At 44.9% G+C, this 23519-nt stretch overlaps 1 protein-coding gene across 5 annotated transcripts in view; it reads right to left on the bottom strand.

Annotated features, from left to right (window-relative positions):
• Positions 1–23519, bottom strand: part of fbxl15 (F-box and leucine-rich repeat protein 15) — a 50844-nt gene that overhangs the window by 14514 nt on the left and 12811 nt on the right. For 3 of the 5 annotated variants that reach the window (XM_061811152.1, XM_061811151.1, XM_061811150.1), the window contains 3 exons: positions 14775–14865; positions 14616–14673; positions 9056–9200 (listed from right to left, as the gene is read on the bottom strand). In XM_061811152.1, coding sequence (XP_061667136.1) covers positions 14624–14673; positions 14775–14865 — 141 coding nt within the window. In that variant the 3' untranslated portion in view covers positions 9056–9200; positions 14616–14623. Of the gene's footprint in view, positions 1–37; positions 65–161; positions 315–9055; positions 9201–14615; positions 14674–14774; positions 14866–23519 lie in introns of all 5 variants that reach the window. The other 2 variants (XM_061811153.1, XM_061811154.1) reach the window with 2 other exon arrangements.

Genomic DNA, 23519 nt, shown 5'->3' with positions numbered 1-23519 from the left:
ACTTCCTCGGCACATATATTCTGCCATTCTCACTTACCTTTTCTGCTCGAGTGCCCCCTTCCAGCTGTTAGAAAAAAAAAAAATGCACAAATTAGCCGCATAAAGTGAAAGCATGTGAAAAAAGTCACGGCTTATGGGCCGGAAATTACGGTACTAAGTACCTCACAACAGCGCCGAGTAACCACCGATGTGAATAAAGGAGCTCAGATGCTTACAGAGTGACGGAGGGGGTAAGTGTTTTTGAACATCATCCCAGTCCACATCAAATGACCGAGGGGTTCATATACGGCCCATGCGCCGTAGGTTGCTCATCACTAAATTAGAGGACAAAAATGCAGACATGACTTATTTCCTGTGCTTTTGTTGTGTCAAAAAAATGATTTGTATAAATGTCTATAAATGGGAGTAACCGCGATCACGTGACTCAGAGGCAGGAGCCATGGAATGTTTACTCCGATTAACCTCTCTTTCTTTTACTCTCTCGCTGTGTTTGTGTTACTCGCCGCTTTGTAAAGTCAAATTAATTTTTTTTCTCCCCCTCGTCACCTCGGAATTCAATTTGCGCTTAAGTTGCGGCCGCTAGATTTATGCGTGAAATCCCACCTCAACCTCCACCTTCCCTCTTTTCTCTCGCTCACCGGGAGCTTATTTTCTCCCTTTTCTTCTCGCCGTAATCCCCCCCGCCTGGTACGACTTAGTTATGTCTTTATTGATTTACAGCCGGCGGACACCGCCTCGATTAGCCGTGCGCAATTGGCGGAGGATTTGGCCGTGCGTTAAAAAAGCGCCGTGTACATGTGGCGGCGCGCGGTGGATGCTAATGGGACGTTTAGTGCGCTGTTGGAAAATAAGCGTACAGTAGGAGTCCATTTTCTAGCCCACAAAACCACACATTTACCATACAGACCTCAGTGACCTACTGCTAATTCCCTGCTCCATCTTAGTTTTTGTTCACGTTTCGGAAACATGACCTCACGATGGTAGCGCAAAATTAGCATTTCGGTTGACGAGCTAACAGCATAGCATTATTTTACAGGCTGTTGATTGTTGACAGATTCAACACTCAAAATGCCAATTTCATTTATGCTTACAATTTCCTCGTAAAGTTTTCTCGAAACATATTTTGAAATAACTATTTAAAAGAGGTGACACAGTGGCTTAGCTGCGTTCGATCCCGGCCCTGCCTGTGTGTGTGGAGTTTGCATGTTCTCTCCTTGCCTGCGTGGGTTTTCTCCGGGCACTCCAGTTCCCTCCCACATCCCAAAAAACATGCAACATCAACTGGACACTCTAAATTGCCCCTGCGATTGGCTGGCAACCAGTTCAGGGTGTACCCCGCCTCCTGCCCGTTGACAGCTGGGATAGGTTCCGGCACTCCCCGTGACCCTCATGAGGATAAGCAGCAAAGAAAATGGACAGATGGATGGATATTTAAAAGAAAGCCACCAAATAATACAAAATATTTTACAGGCTATTTTAAGTTTTGAATGGGATATAGTACTAACATATACTGTAGAATTTCATTAGAAATTCTTTTACAAACATGTTTTATTATTATATAACTATAAACGACTGAAAAGTAAAGGATCCAAACAATGCCAAGGAAAATATTGCATTTTTGGTGCCACTAGCAGCTATATTTGGTAGAATAGTCCAGTGCTTCAATTTCCTCCCAAAATGTTTTTGAATCATCTTTTATTTTTCCACATTATTATTATTCAGCGTTGTTGTTTATCTAATAGTTCCTCAGTGAAGCGCCGCATCCCTTGTTAGGAAAATAGAAATTCTGGAGGTGAAAAAGCCTCACAATTCCCCAAAGCAGATTTATTCTATTTGAAAACTTTTCCGTGTCGCCTTCCCCTCCGCCTAAATTGCTGTCGCTCTCCTGCGAAGGCAGTAAAGTGTGACCCAGGATGCGACTGTCAATCATGCGCGACTCGACTGCTCAGCGCCGCATGACAACGCGCAGCGGTACGTGCGGTAAATATACAGGATTTGGTGTACTGTATACGCTACAGCATTGGTATGACGCGATTGGTCATATATAAAGGCTTATTTGAAAGGTGGCAAACGATTCTGGTCATTATACAGTGAAGTAAATAAGTATTTGAACACCCTGTTATATTGCAACTTCTCCCACTAAGAAATCATGGAGGGGTCTGAAATTTTCATTGTTTCTCAGCAATTTCCACATTGCTGTAACTCCCAGCCAAATTTGCGTTTGTTGTTTAGTGTAACTCAAATGCGGACATGACAAGAGCGACGCGGAACCAAGTTTAGGCGGCGTGCACTTGACTTGTGTCGGGCAGCGCTGTTGACCTTTCCAAGTGCTGACTGCACACGGCGCGTGTACTTTTGCGTTCGCCGCCACGGCCGAATGCTAATTTGGTTAGTGGCGTGTCAAATGCACAATAAATCCTTGGGATGTTTTTTTTTTTTTTTTCCCCTCCGCCAAGTCCTGCGACACACAGACGACGGCGTGGAAATATGGAAATGCATTTCACATCTTCATATTCTTCGAGCGACTGTTCGTAGGCAAGGGCGGAATAGATGCGCTGCTTTATGTGCTGTGTCTAATTGGATGTGGCAATACGTAATCTGATTCTGCGCTAATCCATCAATCGGCGTGTTAGACCTGTTTGTACGCACGTGTCAGCGGGGCAGCCTAGCTTGTTATGACGCCTGAGCACCAATTATGAGGTGATTCTCCACTTGCCACGAGGACGTCGGCGGGATAACTTGAGGGGAGGTTCCTAATGAGTGAGCATTGATTGGCCGGGACGAGCTAGCGTGAGAAGACGATGAGAAAAAGAACTACGACGACAGTTAAAACGTGTGCCAGTGGATGGGCGACAAGATTTCCCCGCTCAATTAAGCCGCATGGATGGAGCGCAGATTTGGAGACAAATTACCAATTCAATCATGTGGCCGTTGACCGGATCGGGCCAGAACTGTCGCCGGCAAATCATATCTTTTGTTTGCCGGGATTAAATCTCAGCACCTTGAAGTAAACAAAAAAAAAAGATGGTTCAAGGGTCGATCGGTTAGAAGTCGGTTGAACGCCAACATCGCTTTCTTTGCCGGGGAATAATTTGCCTGATGGCTGCTGCCGACGACGGACTGGCCGGTAATTTGCGAGAGAGGCTGTGTTCCCCTGTGACGGTCTGAGCGCTCCCCTGTGCTGAAAAGTCTCCTTGTAATGACTACGCCAGGGTTACTAACAGGGGAACTCTGGGTACGTACCAGACGCTTACTGGGAATCCCCCGGTCTCACATTTCCTCTTCTTTTGCATAGAGGGAGCTAACATACTTTATAACCTAACATTAAAAGAAAAGTTGGGGGAAAAAAAAAAAAAAAAAATATATATATATATATATATATATATATATATATATACACACACACACACACACACACACTATATGTACATTCGCTGTGCTCGTCTTTCTGAGATGTCCATAGTGAACATGAATGCTCGGCGACAAGTTGTCGAATGGCACATGTTGAAGCATGGATGGGGATGTTTCAGACTGGCCGGAAGTTTACAAAGTATATGCGCATTAATATACACTGATGTGCGTTAATCACAAGAAGACTTTTCAGCACAGTGAGCGCTTAGACCATCACACCCCCTCCAAAACAGACAGAGGCGGCCTTCTAATCAGCTGTCAGCAAGCGGGGGGCAGCTGGGAAATATTCAGAGAGAGAGAGATACTGGAGAGGAGGGAGGGTGGGGAGCAGAACTCACCCCCCGCCCTCCTCGCCCGTGTTACCCCAGACTTCCTCCTCCTTTCCCCCCTTCCGCCGCGCTCACTGTCAGGCCAAACGCATGATGAATTGCCCTGTCAACGCAATTCATTCGGGGACCAATTAATTCAGCCGAAATGAACTACAGCCATCAGTCGCGGGAAAAGCGGCGGCAAAGCGCCTCTCGCGTTGCAAAGAGAGCGATACGGAATGCGTGCGCGCGGGGCCACGGCGGCGGTGAGAACCGCGGCGCCGGGGGAGTGCGGTGGAAGTTCCTCTGACAGGAATTGGTCATTTAATGCTTTAGCGCGCTGGAGACGCCCCCCCCCCCTCCCCACCCCACGTCATAGAGGGAGCCATGACAGGACTCCCCCGGTACTTTATTTATTAATTATCCAGAGCGGCGAGGGGGCATTTAAACTGTCTCACGCCGGGCTTGTCAACTCGACTTCTTGTCATTAAGTCTCGGCAAACAATTCCTCCAGGAAGCAAGCCGAGTCAAAGCGGGAGAAGATGTAATTATGCGCGCCGAGGACAAATATTATTGTTTGCAATCAGCTGTCATAACGTCGCCTCCCTCCCAAAACAACTCATCCAGCTTCGGCTTGCAACAGTTGCGCTGCATTTAGGACTCAAACTTTCACTGGTTTTTTTCAATTCTCCTGTGTTTGAATTTTTTTTTTTTAATATATCAACATCATATCAAAAAGGATACTTTTCAATAATAAACTAAATAAAGTTTTTTTGAGAGAATTTATGATTTGAAAAGACCACCTATTTCAGTGCATATTTTTGTTGTTTTTTGATTTATTTAAAAAAACATATTGATCATCCATCTATCATTTTCTTTGCCGCTTATCCTCACGAGGGTCACGAGGAGTGCTGGAGCCTATCCCAGCTGTCAACGGGCAGGAGGCGGGGTGCACCCTGAATTGGTTGCCAGCCAATCGCAGGAAACATCGAGATAAAGCCGCACTCACAATCACACCTATGGGCAATTTAGAGAGTCCAATTAATGTTGCATGTTTTTTTGGCTGTGGGAGGAAACCGGAGTGCCCAGAGAAAACCCACGCAAGCACAGGGAACAGACAAACTCCACACAGGGGTGGGGGTCCATGATGGAACCCGGGACCTCAGAACTGTGAGGCCAAAGCTTTACCAGCTGATCCACCGTGCCACCTATATTGATCATATCAATGATATTTTGGAACGACAACAACAGTCCCGATGGTTCCGCCTCCTAGCCGAAAACCCGATGCGTGTCAGGTTGACCTTCTCAGGTCAGTCTGCTTGATCTTCGGCTGTTTGCGGGTAAATATTTGATGGAAGCTTTTGTTTGGCGTAACGAGAGCACAGCACAGCACCTGGGATGCGGCCACAGGGACGGAAAAGTCTGCTTTTACCCGCATTGGGGGGTTCGGGTCTAGAAAAAGATCCACTCATTGGTCACAACAGTAGGTACGCCTGCAGTGTTAAGAATTCTGCCTTTAATTTCTGATTAACTGAATGCTCTCTTCATTAAAGGGGAACCAAACAAGAATACATTGCACGTGCCCCCACTACTCTAAATACAGCATTCTCATAAATACTGGGTTTGTACGATGACAATTAAGCAGATTTACTGTAATTTCTGGCCTATAACCCGCGCCTTTTTTTTCCCCCACGCGCTTTCAACTCTGTGATTTATGCGGTGATACGGCTAATTTGCGCATATTTCTAACAACGAGCAATGAGGCACTCGAGCGGAAAAGGTAAGCGTGAGACCGTTGGAATATATGTGCCGAGGAAGTGACTTTTACCGGTCCGGCCCTGCTAGCGCTGCGCTAGCGTGTTACTGCCGTGTCTAAGTGATTTTTACCGGTATGATTTTTTTAAACCGGCCCTGTTGGCGCGGCGCTAGCATTAGCGTCAAACTCTCTGTGTACTGTCTTTGTAAATATGTCGTGTTTCAATGTGGGCACTTGCGATTTTTACACAGCTGCGGCCAATGTACGTACCAAATGATATTTCCTTTACAAATGTATTGGGTGAGGCTTCTAACCAAGTGCGCTCTGTAGGCCGGGAATTACGGTCTTCATCATTTTTCATGGTCCTGCCGTGCTACCGTCAACATATTTGTCACTTTGGGTTCAATCCATTTCATCGACGCCCTAATGTAATTCTGCCAGTTATCGCAGCAAACGCGGGGAGACTGCTGATCGAGTTTTTGGTGTCGGGGTCACGTGACATTCGCAAGGAAAGTAGTTGTAATGTTAAATTTCAGACGACAGAGAGGGTGGTAAAATGTAAACATGGTAAAAATAAACCTGCGATGGACAAAAATTGTGCAATCGAGAAATTAACCAGAATGTTGTGTTTAGAATAGTCGTGGCGCGATTTTGACTTTGCACTGCATATTTCGATCCTGGTCTAAAGTGTACAGGTGCACCCCATAAACTGTTTACCCGAAGATGCCGCACATAATTAATGAAACACGACTAATTAGTAACACGAGAGCGGTTGCCAAGCTTTGCGCTGACAGCGCACACAACGAACGCGACGAGGGAGGGGAATGGGGGGGCAAAGCGACTTTCAAGTCTTGTGTCACATGAAAACCCTCCGAGGAATTTGACGTGACAGGGAAACAGTAGACCAGGACACCAGGGAAAGAGGGGGGGCAATACGGGGGACGTCGCTCCTTTTGTTAGTGATTTGAGTTTCCCTAATTTGACGCTGATGCCAACAAGGGATTTTCCCCTTCATTATGTGTGTGTGTGTGTGTGTGCAACTCGTGATTATGTGCACTCGAAGGTCACTATGTGATGCTTTTGTTGTTTATGCTTTTTTTTTTTTTTTTTTTTTTTAAACACCGACTCCCCAAGATCAAACTTGAGGGGGTTGCAGATTGCAATGCCAAACACTGTTTCTCTAAACAAAGGATTTTGAAGTGAGGTTACTTTACAGTTTCTTTCTTACTTTATTAGTTTGTCATTCCGAGACCTCGTGTGCGTATGGTGTACAGTCGGCTGATGCGCTAGACAGCCTGCAAACGTGTATTTTCGGGAGGATTTCAGAAGATTTTGCAGTTTTTATGTCATTTCAGGAGGGACCCAAAACATTCCAAAGCCACAAACAATAAAATATGTAGTGGATTTAAGAAAAAACTGTTCCCACCGGGCCTGGTTTTCCTTCATTCTCGGCAGCAGACACTTCGCTAAGTCCACCTGAGGAGGGATTTGGGCCTATTTCATCACAATTTGCAGGCTAAATGTGGCATGTGATGATCATAACCAGCCTCGCTGTCGCGAGTAGGAACAGCAAAGCGGGACGCTCGGGAGCCCCCCACGGGGTCCTCCGAAAGAAAGGCGGCAGGCGCCGGCCTTCGCTAACAGCGTTATAAATTACCACCGATCCTATTTGCGTCAGTGGAGCCAAGTGAGGGGAAAATTCAACATCAGCCGATTTATTCATTTACTTATGCCCGCCACTCTGCATGGGCGCGGCGCCACCTAACATATGCGGTGCTTTTTTTTTTTTTTTTTCCAGGGACGCACTCGCGACGTTTTAGTTTATGAGCGGCAGTGACAGGCCTGACGCGGAAAAAGCCATTTTGGATTTTTCGGGGGGGGGGAGCAATGTTGCACATGTGACGTTTTAAAAAGGAAGATAAACTGTCGCTGTAGAGCCGTCATATGTTCACAAGTCATTATTTGCATTTTAGTGGATGGATAATAGTTTGAGAAATGCATTGGTGAATTAACTGCAGTTTTGTGATCGTTTTGAAACAATCGGTCCGTGTAAATGAACTTCGACGAGACGGACAAAAATAGGCAGGCCCGAACGATCAAGTAACCCCACAGGCGCAAGCATTTTGGAAGCTTTACGATTCAAAACACACAGAAAATAAAAAGTGATTCCTTCGTTCTGTCCCAAATGCGCCATAGTTTATCAATAATCTACATTACCGCAGTCATGGTCTTAAAAAAAAAAAAAAAACCCTACAGTAATTACAGACGTGGAAAATACTTGAAGGCTGTAAATATCTAGAAAAAAAAGATTATGCAAAAAAATATATATCAGGATACTAACATTGCGATGTTATAGTATGTGAGTGCGGATCCTCGCGGCCGAGGCTCACCTGCCCGAACCCTCAAAACGAGAACGTCAAGTTTACGTCGTCAATAATGAGTGACGGGAAATGGATTTTGGAAAAGGGGGTGCTGTGCTGTATGGGAGTCATTTGCGTAGATGATAACGCCACGACTAATTTAAAGGAACTAAGTGACTCGATTTGTTCTCCAGAGCAACTGTTAATTCGCCCAAATGAAAAAAAAAAAGTGAAGAAAAAGAAAAAAACGCTAACACCGGAGAAGAGATGGAGCCCGGCTTTAATTATCAGGGGATAACTCTGACTGTGCATCATCATTAGTTTGACTAAATAGCGGCGGTCACTGACTCAAGTGGTGGTAAATGGTACAATTAGCGGGCCGAGCGGGGAGAGGTACATTCAATTTGAAAGCCGCCTTTCCTAATCCATCTCCGGTGATCACGAGAAGTGCTGAGCGCTGCGCTTCTGCGCTCGCCCGCATTAATCAGCTTCGTTCCCGAGTAAAATGTCAACGTAGTAATCAAGAACGAGCGCGTCCCGGCAAAACAGACCCCAAAAATATCTCAACTGACTGCAACTTTCCGTTTTTTCCCCCAAAAACGCGCGGCAGTAAGTGACAAAGCTCACGTAGACGCGAGGGAGGGGATGACACGCTTCCTTCGCACGAAGTCGTTCTTCCGTGTTGCGCCCCTCGCGGTACCCCCCCCCTTCCCCTGGTGCCCCCGCGCTTAATCCCTCGCTGCACTCGCTCAGTAACCCCAGCAGGTGCAGTAGGAATCCATAAACACAGCTGGTGTGCCTCAGCACCAGAACGCTCGGATTTAGCTTCACCTCCCAACCTCACCACCTCATTTTTAAACCACAAAACTGCATTCTTTCAATGTCGCACACAATTGTACCTTTGGGTTAATGTTGTTCCGTTAATGTCCTCTAGAAGGAGCTTGTGAGCATTGGCAACGGTGAAAGAGCTTACAAAGAAGATGCAGCCATCAACCAACTTTAAAAAAGTTCGGCAAACTGCACAACGGGAATGATGCTAAAAATGAGCTCGTAATTCAGAAAGTTATGCCCCGCTTTGGAGTTTTGGGACATTGATAGCGGTGTGTTTGGGATTAATCGCAGATGAAATTCAGCAATATAGATTGCTAACAGTTTCACCAAAATGATTTACTTTTTGTTCTAACCCCATTTGTAGTTTATAAATGTAACGATCTGCTTACCTTTATGTATCATTTTCTCCACCTTACCCACCGAGCGCGGTGGGACCGGTTTGGGGTTCCTTTGCATTCTGCCTCGTTAAAAGCGTGGCGGCCCCGCGCCTGTCCACTGCCGTTAGTCTTGATTGGCCGGGAAATTCACTGCCTCCTGTCCGTAATGAGAGTGGACAGAGGTTAGAACAGCTCAATAAAAGACATAACCAGTATTTGATTCAGACAGCCATGCAGAACATTCTCGCAGATAGCTGCTCCCGAAACGTCCTGTCAGGAATTTTGGATTTTAAATTGCACCTGATTAACCTGACGCGGGGAAGACTTCAGCTGACTTGGGCCGAAAAGAAGCATGCGGTGGAGTTTTCCCCGTTTTAACTCACAAAGTTCTGAATAAACAAAAAAGGACCAACGCTAAAAATACATAACCGATTCTCGAATTAAAATGCAAGGTCTTTGTGCAGCAGGGACTTTTTGACGCTGCTGTCATTCACGTCCACGTGACGGCGTGCAGAAGCGCGACGACAGATTTTGCTGATGGAGATCAGTGAACAGATTCATGTCTGCAGATGTCCGCTTGGTTGTCAAGAGGAAAGCCGCTGCTAGGAAACTGCCAGACTTTTGCAACCAAAGCAACAACGTACAGTGCAGTAGCCTCTTATTCATAAAACTGACGAAAGCCAGAAAACGCATGTATTGTATTGGTTACCTGAAATAATTCAGCCATTCTTGAGTCTAATTATGTTGAATTTTAGTGCTGGAACTTCATCATAAGGCTCACAAAACAAAGGGAACCATAAAAAGAAGTGCTAATAATCACTTAATGTAATTTACGGCCTACAGAGCGCACCTAATTATAAAGCTCACCTAGTACATTTGTAAAGGAAATACCATTTGGTATATACATATCCCGCAGCCGTGTAAAAGCAGCAAGTGCCCACATTGAAACAAGATATTTACAAAGAAAGAAAGATCAAAGTTTTAATACCTTAGCTTAGCTTAACATAGCAACAACGCGGTAGCACAGCACTAAAAGGGCCGGTTAAAAAAAAAAAAAAAACATACCTAAATCACTGAGACGCGGCAGCAACACGGTAGTGCAGCGCTAACCGCTAGTGCGGCACTAACAGGGGTGGATAAAAAAAAAAAGGAAAAACATGCTGGTAAAAGTCACTTCCTCGGCACATATATTCCACCGGTCTCATCTTTATCTTTTCCGCTCAAGTGCCCCCTTGTGGCCGTTGAAAGCGTGTGAAAAACGTCGCAGATTATAGGCTGGAAATTACGGTAGTTAAAAAAAAAAAAAGAAAAATTTGTTTTTTTACAGCTTTTCTTTTAACACAAATACTTTTGTGGTTTTCGTTAACTTCAATTCAACATTTGAAGAAGCCTTACAGTATTGCCATTTACTCAACGGTGGGAAACAGAGTTTGAGTGATTTTAACTTAGTAAGTGGACACTAGAGGTGAATATTAAACATTTCTTTAGAACTTTAACAATATCATAAAGAATACGCAACAACAAAAAACCCATCTGTTGAAAAAATATCTATATTGTCTGGTCTTTTCCAATTTGGATGTCCTCACCTCACCGCGCAGTATCGAACTGGCCTTCACGGCCCCAATCGTGTGGCAATTGAAGTGAATGGGAAGGAATTCATTTGAGCGCAACACTCGCCTACTGCCCTTTTTCGTTTCTTGCTTTTTGTGCCGAGACACTTGGATTGTCAGAAGGATGTCACCAAATGTGTGCTTAAGAGGTCGCTTTAGGGGGCCCTTCAGGTACGAATACTACTCCTCTGAAAATTGTCACAGTGATTGGTCAGTTCTGGCACTAGTGAGCCATTCAGTTCTTGGTAGTTGAGTTCACCTTTAGGCTAGCTTGCAAGCACTCGCGGCTTTTTGTCCATTGGTATTACCTTTGGTTGATTTACTGTCCAATAACCACACACCCCATTTGTGATGACATCGTGATTTCTAATTCTGGGATTAATCCATCAAATGTTGTTTCCACTACGTACAAGAATATTGTGCGCTTAGTTTAGCGCCGCTTTTCCATTTTCAGTCGGCACGTTTGTCCCGAAAACAAAGACGTGATTAAAGCTTTTTTTAGAGACAAGCATTTACACAACCCAACGCGCGCACAATTGAAGAAAGATTACAGACGCGCTTAAATATTCCAGATAAGTTCAATTACACTCCCTGCAGAATTTATTTAGCCGAGCAAGCTAATGTTAATCAGCATTGTATTGGGGTTAATCTAGCCGGTTATTACCAATTTGCTCAGCGCAACCGATGCTACCGTGACGAAAGGGGAGAGAAAAAAAAGGCGTAAAAGGGGTAGCAATCATTTCCCCAATCATGAGCGCGATGGCTTATAGACACTAAATGTTTGAGAGCAAACCATTTTCTCTCCAGCTGGCCTCTTTATAGATCATGAAAATATACTACTTAAATCAAAAGGGAGACGCACAACGGCAGCCCTGCTGTTCAATAATGACTTTTGTATTGGAGATCATCTACCGGGGCGATCAATCATGTCAAGCATCCACCACTCTGGGGGGGAAAGCCAGCAGAAAACACTGACATATAAACTACCGCCTACTTGGATTTTTCCCTAATACATACAAACGGCGGTGTCATACTAGCCCGATACGTGACACTAAAGGGAGTCCATACTGCAAATGGTTCCAAATTCACTGTCAGGCATTTTCGCAGCTGAAGACTCCCTGGTCGCGCCGTGAAAAGTACAATTGACCCCGTCCGCCTCGCCAGGAACGGTGCAACATTAGAACCTGAGGCAGCGTGTTGTTATCCAAATGAGATAAGTATATTTCCTGCCGCCCGAAATGAGCATCGGCGAGGGGGGGGGTTGGATTCCGCACATGTGGTCAGGCAGGCTTGGCCGCCGCCCAAACGTCTGGCCCTGCCTTCTGTGCAGGCGCAGGCACGGCAAGCGAGTGGTTGACAATATTGAGGTACAAATTTCCTCTAATCGCCGCGTGATGGTCTACAGGCTCCGGAGGGAAGCCCGGCTGCCGACGCGCAGTGCCAAAGCACGGCAAGATGGATGCAATGTCGTGTTGTTTCGAGAGATTCGGACCGCTCATGTATGCTCTCAGCAGACCCCCGTTCTGCCTTGGAGAAAGCCGCTCGGCAGACAAGGGCTGGCCCACGCGCAACTTTCGCAACTTTAAAGGCTCTTATTGGACAGAGATTAATAGCTAGCTATGACAGCCTTTCAGATTGACTTTAAAACTTTGCGTCGGCGTGCTGTAGCGGCCTATATTTCAACAGGGGTGTCAAACTTTTTCATCACGGACCTCATTGTCGTAGTAAATAGAAGGTAATGCCCGAAGAGTAATGGGGCACCAAAAATCCATCCATAAACTGTGCTGCATTGTCTTTGTTGACAGAGCAAGGCACGTTCTTGTCCACTTGACTCTTGTGAGGATAAGCAGCTTGGATAATGGACGGATTCTATTCAAGAAAGGTGTGATAAAAAGATTTTTTTTTTTTTTTTTTTAAATCCAAGACGTTCATGAGAGCAATTACTTTCACTTAATGCCCATTTTGTTTCGCAGGGGATTACGGCCATGAGCGCAAAAGACCCCCCGACTCATCCGCCGGAGAGATCGAGCCTGATAACGGCGGCCTCGCCGCTAAACCAATTCAAACATTCATCACATACTTGCTGTCTCGCGATGATCCTTTCATTACGCCGCCCCAAATTTGAGAGTAAGCTGGGAATCATGGGTCACGCGGAGGCGCATGGAGAACGCCAACGCAAAGCCGTCCATTTCAAGTTTCAATAAACTTTTTGGTGGGTGAAGGACCGAGAAGTTGCAACAACAAAAAAAACGATGGATGCCATTGACGTAAATGATCGCCAAAGAGAAGATCCTGTTGTGTATTGTTGTGCGCATTCTTCTTCTTCTTCTTTTCCTTTCGGCTTGTCCCGTTAGAGGTCGCCACAGTGTGTTATCTTCCTCTCCATCACCCAACTGTCCTCATGTCCTCCCTCACAACATCCATCAATCTTTTCTTTGGTCTTCCTCTCGCTCTTTTGCCTGGCAGCTCCAACCTCTGCACCCTTCTACCAATATACTCACTCTCTAATCTCTGGACATGTCCAAACCATCAAAGTCTGCTCTCGCTAACCTTGTCTCCAAAACGTCCAACTTTGGCTCTCCCTCTAGTGAGTTCATTTCAAATCCTATCCAACTTGCTCACTCCAACCGAGAACTTCAACATCTTCATTTCTGCCACCTCCAGTTCTGCTTCCTCTTGTCTCTTCAGCGCCACAGTCTCTAATCCGTACATCATGGCCGGCCTCACCACTGTTTTATAAACTTTGCCCTTCATCCTAGCGGAGACTCTTTTGTCACATAGAACACCAGACACCTTCCGCCAACTGTTCCACCCCGCTTGGACCCGTTTCTTCACTTCCTTACCACATTCACCATTGCTCTGTATTGTTGACCCCAAGTATTTGAAGTCGTCTACCCTCGCTATCTCTTCTCCCTGGAGCTTCACTCTTCGTCCTCTGCCCCTCACATTCACGCACAAATATTCTGTTTTACTTCAGCTAATCCTCACTCCTCTCCTTTCCAGTGCGTGCCTCCGTCTTTCTAATTGTTCCTCCGCCTGCTCCCTGCTTTTCACTTACATTTCACCTACACCTTATCGACACCTACAGCAATGACCCAAAACATCTTTATTACCAAGAAACATTACGCGCTTGTCTTTTTTTTTTTCTTTCTTTTTTTCTTTTTTTTAATTGTGGTAAGACACACCACTTCCATCGCGCCGGAGTCCTTTCTAGGAAATGTTCCAGCTCCAAATCCGAGCTAAGCATCTGAGTACACCCGGGGCCATTTTCCGTGCGCTTCGAAACGGGGAAGAACAACACCAAAGTTGACGCGTTAACACGGAAAAGAAGCAAGCGTGGAGAGGACTTGTATGGTCTCAAATGAGCAGTCGGGGGGCATTTGCAAGCACTGGGGTGGAGGGGGGGGTGGATGAACAAGACCCCCAATAGAAAGAAGAACAGGGGGGTGATATCCATAGCAACAGTCAAGTCCCCAGCTGTCATGTTTGGGCCGAGATGGGCGCCGTGAGCCCAGGGACCACTTAACCTCGGCCGCACTTCAGCTCAGGAAGTGAAGATGCCGCGCGGCGCCTCACTTAAAATGCAAACTTTACACCCCGCCTCTCTTAACCCCCACGGGAGAATTATTTAAAAAAAAAAAAAAAAAAATTGTGAGCTCTGCAAAGAGGTCTCGCCTCAGGAATAATGAACTATCAATGCTGTGAGATGTCACGGGAATAAAATATTTCAAAAAGTAGCGATGATGTCATGCTAAGCGTATAAACAACGAAGAAACCCCGGCATGTCAATCTTGACGATCTTTGCTTGGTGACATTTGTTTAAAACTTTGATTAATTCAAGATTGAAATCCTTATTAAAGCCATGACGCAGTGGGGAAAGGCCCCTTTGTATTCATCTGGCACATCAAAATGAATGACGACTTGAAATATTTCTACAAAATGAAGTGCTTCAAAACTCTCACCTCAGATTTTATCTCTCTTTGTACGCAATTACAAGATACTTGATGGTGCGCGGCAGACCTGCGGACACAGAGAGAACTTTTACCCAAGATTTTAAAGAAAAGTTCATTTTTAAAGTATGTAACACGGACCAGTAATTGGTGTGTTGGATTTGGACTCACAATTGTGGAGCAGATAAGAGTAAGTTGAGGTTTTTTTTTTTTCTTTTCTTCCAGACTTTATACAATCACAGAAGCAGTACACCTGCACCATCTAAAAGGGATGGAAAATATACACACATTTTTCAAAATTTGCAATATTCATCATTTGGCTCAGTAAAAAAGAGGGCTAAACCGGCTTTTCAATCATATTCATAGGGCGGTTTTCTCGTCAAAACAGATCTGTTTCATTCAAATGCGACGCAGACTGCACGTGATTTTGGAAGCCATGTTTATTTAGCGTGGCTTCCAAAACCACGTCCAATATGGATGAACTTCACTAGGCTCAACTCGAATCAAATTTGAAGCTGATCCGGTTTCCCATTTCGCAAGCAGTGTCACTTAAACTCGGAAAATCAATGTTTATGTATTCAGAATTTACATCTACCCCCCCCATCCATTGGCTCCTTTATTTTACAACAGTTTTATTCAATTTTGAATGGATCTCATTAGTTTGCAGCAAACATTCTAGCTCGTGAAGGTTGAGGGGATCAAGTCTCAAACTGTCTTCAAATCAGTTGTTTTGCAAAAGGAAACTGCGGCATTGTCCCCCCCCCCCCCCCCGCCACCATCATGGCGGTCCCCTTCTGGGCGTGAATGGCCGTCTAATCAAGCTTCCACTTTCACCGCAGCTGCTTTAACAGCGAGCGGCGGCGGCGGCTCTGACCTCTGAGGGGCCCGCCTTCCAACCTCACCACCGCCGCCCCCAGTCCTTTGGGACCCTTCAACAAGCTTTAGAGGCCAAATGAGGTGTAAGTCTATTAAAAGGGAGTTTGTGTGTAGATCACAGTCCCTCTGGGGGTGGCAGCTTTTTTTTTTTGCCTTGTCATTCAGGTGCGGCTAATTTCCGTCTGCTCGGCGAGGCCACGCCCACCCTCAAATCAGGGCCCCGCCGCTAGAATCTGAAAGGACGAGCGTCTCTCGGCGGCGGCGGCAGGTGATTTATTATCGCAGCGCCACGGTGACACAAAGAGACGCGGCTTTAATGGCGCAGATTCGTATTCTGTTCCATGTGGCGGTGCCATGTGCAACCGATTCATTTACGAGACTTATAACCGGAGCGCAAATATCGCCGCATGCAAATGAGGTGGGTGGCCACTTTCTAAAAAAAATTAAATTAAATAAAAAGCCCCTTTAAGAACACATACTTGGGAGGAACATGCAGTTCCAGAGTAGCGGCACTTTCCATACATCCATTTTCTTCGCCGCTTATCCTCACGAGGGTAGCGGGAGTGATGGAGCCTATCCCAGCTGTCAAAGGCAGGAGGCAGGGTACACCCTGAACTGGTTGCCACCCAATCGCAGGACACATTGAGACAAACAGCCACACTTACAATCACACTTATGGGCAATTTAGTGTCCAACTAATGTTGCATGTTTTTGGGATGTGGGAGGAAACCGGAGTGCCCACCCGGAAAAAACCCACGCAGACACGGGGAGAACATGCAAACTCCACACAGGTGGGTCCGGGATCGAAATGTGAGGACAACGCTTTCAATCTTGTAATTCAAATTCATCCAACCATCTATCCATTTTCTTAGCCGGTTATCCTCAATAGGGTCGCGGAGTAATTCAAATTACCGTAATTCCCGGCCTACAGAGCGCACCTGGTTATAAGCCCCACGCAGTACATTTGTAAAGGAAATACCATTTGGTACATACATACGCCGCAGCTGTGGAAAGGGCGCAAGTACCCACATTGAAACCCACATTCAAATAAGATATTTACAAAGAAAGACAGTACACAGAGAGTTTAACGCCAGCACCGCCGCGCTAATGCTAACAGGGCCGGTTAAAAAAAAAAAAAAACATACTGGTAAAAATCATGGCAGTGACACGCTAGTGCAGCGCTAACAGGGCCGGACCTGTAAAAGTCACTTCCTCGGCACATATATTCCAGCGGTCTTCTGCTCGAGTGCCCCCTTGCGGCTGTTAGGGGGGGAAAAAAATGCACAAATAGGCTTACAGGCCGGAAATTACGATACTCACTTAAAATGACAGCAGTGCATTGAGACACAACAACAGAGGGGTAAGGGTGATGTTGTAAGTTGAGTTTCAAATTTTGGGAAGAACGTTTGAGGTATATTCACGTTTTGGACCATAACATTGGCAATGCAGGCAATTATGAAGTATTTTTGTGCGTGTTGAGTTTTTTCGCTATTGGGCCGTAGTTGTCTGTAATCCTTACAGCCGAATATTTATACAAGTGGGGCCTTCTACATTATGCTGTGATGTATTAACCCCTTCCTTTCAGGCCGAGGAGCATCTTTTCCCGATCAAGCGGTGACGGAGTTTGTTAGAAGGGGAGCGGGGTCAGCGGGGCAGCATTAACCTCGGGGAGGCCATCTCTGTGCAGTGCATTAGTCACACTGGGGATAGGGGGACCGGTGGGGGGGGGGGGGGCACTCTGTAATAGATTATTGACTGGCGGGCAGCGGCCTGCGCCGCACCATGTGGTCCTAAACCCGCATTGACCTCTTCATTGCCAATGCGGGTAGAGGCCCCACCTGCGGTTAAAAAAAAAAATAAATTAAAAAAAAAAAAAAAACACACAAACGGATGAAATATTCTCAGAATGACTAATGACATGTTTGTGTGCGCGCGCGTGACAAAAACACACATTCACTCATGGTTATTAAATGGCAGTCGCGGGCTCATCAAATGGAAAGTGCTGAGGGAGGGGAAAAACGAAAAAAAAATACAAAAACAATTGCTTCCACCAACTTAGACTTGCTAATTAAAAAGGCAGGCAATTTCTCTCCAACAGTCACACTCAGGATCTTTAATTGAAATCAAAATGGATGGCGCGCGCACGGAAAAACGGGGAGCAGGGTGGCGGAGGAGCGATGCAGCGGTGTCACCACTTTACTGGTCTGACTGGAAAATGGGGTTTTGTGATAATTAGATTTGGATTGGGTTCCCCTCCAAGGCAAAAAATAAAAATAAATTAAAAAAAAAAAAAAAATCAAGAGATGGGTAAGCACGAAACAGTCCGGCAAAAATCAAATAAATTCTTAAATAAAAGAATGTGCACAAATAAAAAAAAAAAAAAGGTGAAAATTAAATAGTTAAATAGCATGGTAAATAGTCAAATGGTAAATAAATGGAAATATTTTCTTTTTACGGAAAGTATTAATTAATTTCAATAAAACAGTCTCAATTATTATGATAAATCTTTTCAAATGAGTTAACAAATCTCACGTGATAGAGGCTGAGCTGCACTGTGATTGTTTTCAGATTATACGATGCATAATGAAGACTTGAAAGATTTCTCTGAAAGAAAATGAGTATTTTGTTTATAATTTGTGACTGCAGTTGTACATTTTTGCTCCCCATTGCTCTGGCACACTCAATACACTGTTTAAAAGTGTTTGTATTGTTTTCAAATTGTTTAAAAGGCTTAAATATGTCCTCAAGTACCATTAATATGATAAACACAGGGAATGTATTTAAATGGGGTATTTCTATTTTGCAGATGTTCACTTTTTGCAGTGGGGGGGGATCTTCTCTGAAGAGCAAAACAAATTGCAAATTTTCCTCCATGCTCATTTCCTGTGAGACAATTTGTCCAAATAATATTGTCTCAGAATTATTTTTTTTGAGGGGTGGGGTGGGGTGGGGGTATTTTCCACTGCTAACATGCCAGTCCCACATGTGACTTCCCTTTGGCTCAGTAATTCATCTCCAAGCACTAATTTACCCCCCACCGTCAGCCCAGTATGTGCACGATGCTGAATTTCTAATGAGTTAATCGCCCCCCCCCCAAAAAAAAATGCCATTGCTATTTTCAGAGGCGCTTGTTTGGCCTTCGTCAACGATTAACCCTTTAGGCGAGGACTGTCCGTATGTCGTCTTTTCAAGAGCGTTCCCAGGAACGTCCTTGAGCTGGAAAGTTGCGCTGTTTTGGGGTCAAAGTCTTTTCTCAACAGCTCTATATTAAGCATTGGTGACATTAATTGATTTCATAATTTAGTCGGATTTTAAAAGGGAATGGCCTAAAGGATATCACTTGTGTGGCATTTACAGGCATGGTTTTATACAGTATATATTTTTTTATTATATAATTTTCTCTTGGACAAATCTGACGCATTTAGCAAAAAAATATACCGCAATATTATCTGGAATATGCGGTAGAGAATCTACTTCAAACCTGTTCTGTTCAGTCTAGTCATTCATTTTGGAAGTTTGTGGGACATGGCAACTGGAGCAAAGGGGGGCGGAGCTTAAGATCGGCAGTCGGAAAGGTCTAATATATAACTACAAGAAAAGGGAATGTTGTTGGGTTGAATTTGCCACTGGAGATGTAACGTTAACTATCTTAAAATATGCACAGTGTTCTGCAAGACACCGTGAAGCCGACAACATGCAAAAGGGTTTGGAAATACGAAGCTATCAGCGGGCCATACAAGACGGACTGGTGGAGGGATTCACTGCTGAGGCGGGTGGGGAGTGTTGGGGGGGTTGCTGGCTAGCTGCCTGTCTGCCTGCTGAGGTTTCCCTCCTCAGGCAGCAGGCCTATAAGAGTGGTAAGTGGCAGTGATGAGACGCCGTCCCTTGTGCCTCCTTCGGCTGCCATTGCCTTTAAATTGAAACAGAGGCCTGCAAATAAATGCCCCGTTCCGAGCCGGGGGGCGGGGGGGTGTTGAAAAAGGTATGACGCCTGAACGTTGCATTTCATATAAGCACCCGTCGGGGAATTGCCTTTGATTCGCTGTTTTTTTATTGTTTATATGATGAAGGAACAGGCCTGCACGGGGGTCAGCGAGTGGTTTTTTTTGTGTGTGTGTGTCATAAGCTGAGCTACTTGCAGTCAAACACGTCAAGTTCCGTGACGTACTGCAAGTCCTCTTCAACATGCATTAGTGTTACTCCCTGCTCATTCGCTCTAAATGGCTTTTCTCTTTAAGACGAACGGAACGCGGCATGAGGGAAGATGGCTCACGAGCGCGTCCCCGCTGTTTGTTATTCCCGTCGCCCTGGAACAGGGCAGCTAACAGTAAATTCTCAGAGTTGCTGTTAAACTGGCGGCATTAGCATACGTGCGCCATTTCCATAGAGTGACATCCAGCTCAACAACCCCCTCGCGGATCAAACGGGGGACTATTGATCCTGCAGCACTCCATTTCAAGTTAATTGTGCTTGAAATAAGGTGCACATACGCAAGCGTACCTGCGCCTGGAAGGCTTTATTTATTTATATTTGTCAGGGAACCCTTGTGTCAGATCCAGAGAAAGTATTCAATTGCGCCAACTTTGACGTGGGGGGGGGTTAAATACATTTAATCTGGACCGGAGCTGACTTGTAGTCGGCTCGTGGACAAACGATTTTCAGAAAATTCTTTCCTGAACTTGTTAAGCCACCCCAATAGATAAGTGCATCCTTTCCCAAAGACGAGCCCCCCAATAACATCTCTCGGGTTCTCATGTTGGTTACACCAAGTACAAACTAAAACCAAAACTAAATTACCGTAATTTCTCGAAAATAATGCGCAAATTTTTCCAAAAATATTTTCAAAAAGGTCAATAGAGCGCATTATATTTAGGTATTGATGAAAAATAAAAAAATACAAGTACATAGCGTGGTGAAAAACCTATACATATGCATTTCGATATGATATTCGATGTCTTATGTTACACCTTTACATATATCATGGTAATGAGCGCCACCAACCTCAGAGCTCCTCCTCGAGAAATTACGATACTTTAAATTGTAATTTTGTTTAATATAATTTCAAACACATTTTAAGAGATTTCCCTAAAAAAAAAAAAAAAAAAAAAAATTCCTCTAACAACCTAGGCTAAACATGTCACTTCATCATGCTTACAATGTAAATTTTTATTTTTTGTGCACGCCAACTAAGTCTGGATGTCAAAGCAGTTGCATGTCTCCTAAGGCGTTTGTCAGAGGCTGAACCAATCAATGAGTGCTTGCCCTTCTCTACGTGGGGCAACATTTCAAGGGATGAAAACGCTTTCGAAGCACCACAGCAGAGAGCAAACCCCTCCCTTTGTTTTTGTTTTTTTTTTCCTAGAGGCTACTCTTTTATAATCGTCTATATAAATAAGTGGAAACACTGTAATGGATAGCATTAAACCTGCGGACACACGCGCGCAGAGGCAAGATTTAATTTGCATGCCAGATTAGCTTGCTCTCGGGTCGGGCCGGCGCCCGAGGGCGGCCTGTTCATTAATAGGATCTAGTCTCTTTATATGCATTAAGTCAATTGAGCCCATATATAATCTGATTTCAGCAATGCCGTGTAAGTGTTGAATTGCGCTCCCTTAAGTGCACTGCTGGTGTTATTTGTAGTGCTGGACGTGCTTATCTAAGCATCCTATAAATAAATTGAATATGATATGATGGGGGGAGGGGTGTGCTTTTGTTTTCAACAATTATAAAAAAAAAAAAAAGAGCATTGCTATCGTTAAAAATGTGTCTTTGTGCAGAACAGGTGACTTATTGTTTAAGATCACTGACATTTCTCCCGTTTTTGCGACCAGTCAATGTGTTAGCGTATTAGCCTCCTCCACTGCTGGCTGTAGAACACAGGTGTGGTTTGATATATACAAATATATATATATATATTTACACAGTATACTGTATTTTTTATTTCCTTCACATGAGTAAAGTTTGGCATTGGAATGTTGCTCAACGTCTGAGTTTCCACTGAATAAAAATCCGTAAACGTCTCAAATGCAGATCGCTTCTTTTATCAAGAAGAGCCGGAAAGTGTTGTGATTAAAAATGTACAATTTTTGGCATACACATGACAATACAAACTTAGAATTACACACCTAAGGGAGGTCGGGTCGGAAAGAGAAGCCATTTTACAAGGAGAAAAATAGATGTAGGTCAGTCCGGATGAGCTAAAAATATGTTTGGGGGAAAGTGGCGGGTCAAAGATGAGTAAGGGAAACGTTGCAGAATGCAAGCAAAAGACCGGGCCAAACATGGACCCGGTCGTGCATGAATAACCTGGCCAAGTCCCAAATTTGCGCACTGAGCACACCCCAGCACCTGTGCCAATGGGCAGACACACAAATGCCCACAAGAAGTTGACTGAGAAGAATTGAGGACAGCTGAACAGTTTAGAAATGGGAAGGAGGCTGGGGTGGGGGGGGTTATTACAGAAATGTGCAAAAGTCAACAACAATGCAAAAATATGAACAAGCAAGATGAATTTAATCTTTAACAGTGTTTTACATTGGTTTTGAACGTCAGTATATTTATCGCTTCTGCTATAAGATCTTTCCAAAATACACACTTGAAGAAAAATTCAATACTTAGTGGAGGATTTCGACACTTATATAATCCCCAATTATATTTTGTTCTTCTGTGACACTTCAGTTCCCTCGCTTCTGTTTATATGACTCACAAATATCCAACACTGAACTGTGTAGCACGCCGGTGTGGCCTCATGACTGCAGAAGAGGCTCTTTTACTTTCTGCCCGACTGAGTACGGCATCATAATGGCGGTGTGGGGGGGTGTCTTGAGAGGCGGCGGGCTTAAAGCAGCACACGCCGTCTTGACAAAGCCCTGGCGGCCTGCTGCGGAGACGGCGACGCATACGAGGAGGCTCCCACAAGAAACTCATTTTCAAGAGCACTCGGCACGCTCTTAAAGCCGTCTAATGGAAGTGTGCACGCGGGCCGGACATAAAAAGCATCACGGAGCTTCCACTAAGCAAGTGCAATATAGCGCAATTTGGGAAGAATTTGTTTCGGAGTTTCCTATGATGAAAAGTTGCGAAAGGAACTCGCTAAATGAGCTGTCGCGCTTTTTATAGCGTCACTCCAGTTGACGGTGAAAAGGCAATTCATCGACTTCAGTTTGAGAACTATTAGTAGTATTCTCCAGTTTGTTGATCCCCCGTCACCGTCAGGAATTCTCATTCCCAGAGTTGCTTTGCAATGCAAGTTCTATCAGGACTCAATTAAAATGAGGTAGTTTGCAAAGAATGACTGATGTGTTCCGGTAATAACTTATGAGATAAAACAAAAGTCGCTGACGGGCCACTCACTTTGGACCACGCCTGGCCACAAATCTTCCAATTGCCTCAATTTAAATTTCCCTGCCACAAATTGGCAGGTATCTTTTTTTTTTTTTAAATTATTATAAATCGGATATCAAGGAATAGCAGAGGTTCCTAGAGACGTAGGCATATGGATGTTTGGGGATCATTCAACAAAGTTCCCCTGGTCAGGACCTAGGACCACCAAACCTGCACAGCGAGGAGGGGTAGTACTTTTGTACTGCCACCATGCTCCCTGTCCCCTCCGAGACCTTGCAGTGGGCAAGCATAAAGCGGGGCTTCACTTGCCTTGCACTTATCGAGCATTTGAAAGTATGCGAAACACGCCCAGGAACAAAAGACCGTCTCTCAGCCTGGAGAGCCGGCCCAGAGGATCTCTTTCAGCAGACACAGATTGCTCAGTGTTTTCTTAATTGACAAACCCAGGCCACATTGGCAGGGGGCCCAAGGTCCTTTTAGGTGCACCACCTTTCAGTGGGAAACCCATCGCTTCACGGAGGTCTTTCAGTCTGGGTCATGATGACTCTCAAAAGGTACATTCCTGACCCACCTGCGTGGGAAAAGGGAACCTCGCTGTCAGCGGAACAGATAGTCAGTGTTGCTCCCTTCAGATATTGCACAGTATGGTTTCTAGCTACAGTAGAGTAGTTCCCAGTCCAGCCCACCCTAGAAGAT

The sequence above is a fragment of the Syngnathoides biaculeatus genome, chromosome 22 (assembly GCF_019802595.1).
Source record: "Syngnathoides biaculeatus isolate LvHL_M chromosome 22, ASM1980259v1, whole genome shotgun sequence".
Taxonomy (NCBI): domain Eukaryota; kingdom Metazoa; phylum Chordata; class Actinopteri; order Syngnathiformes; family Syngnathidae; genus Syngnathoides; species Syngnathoides biaculeatus.
This window is presented reverse-complemented; position numbering and strand designations above follow the sequence as displayed.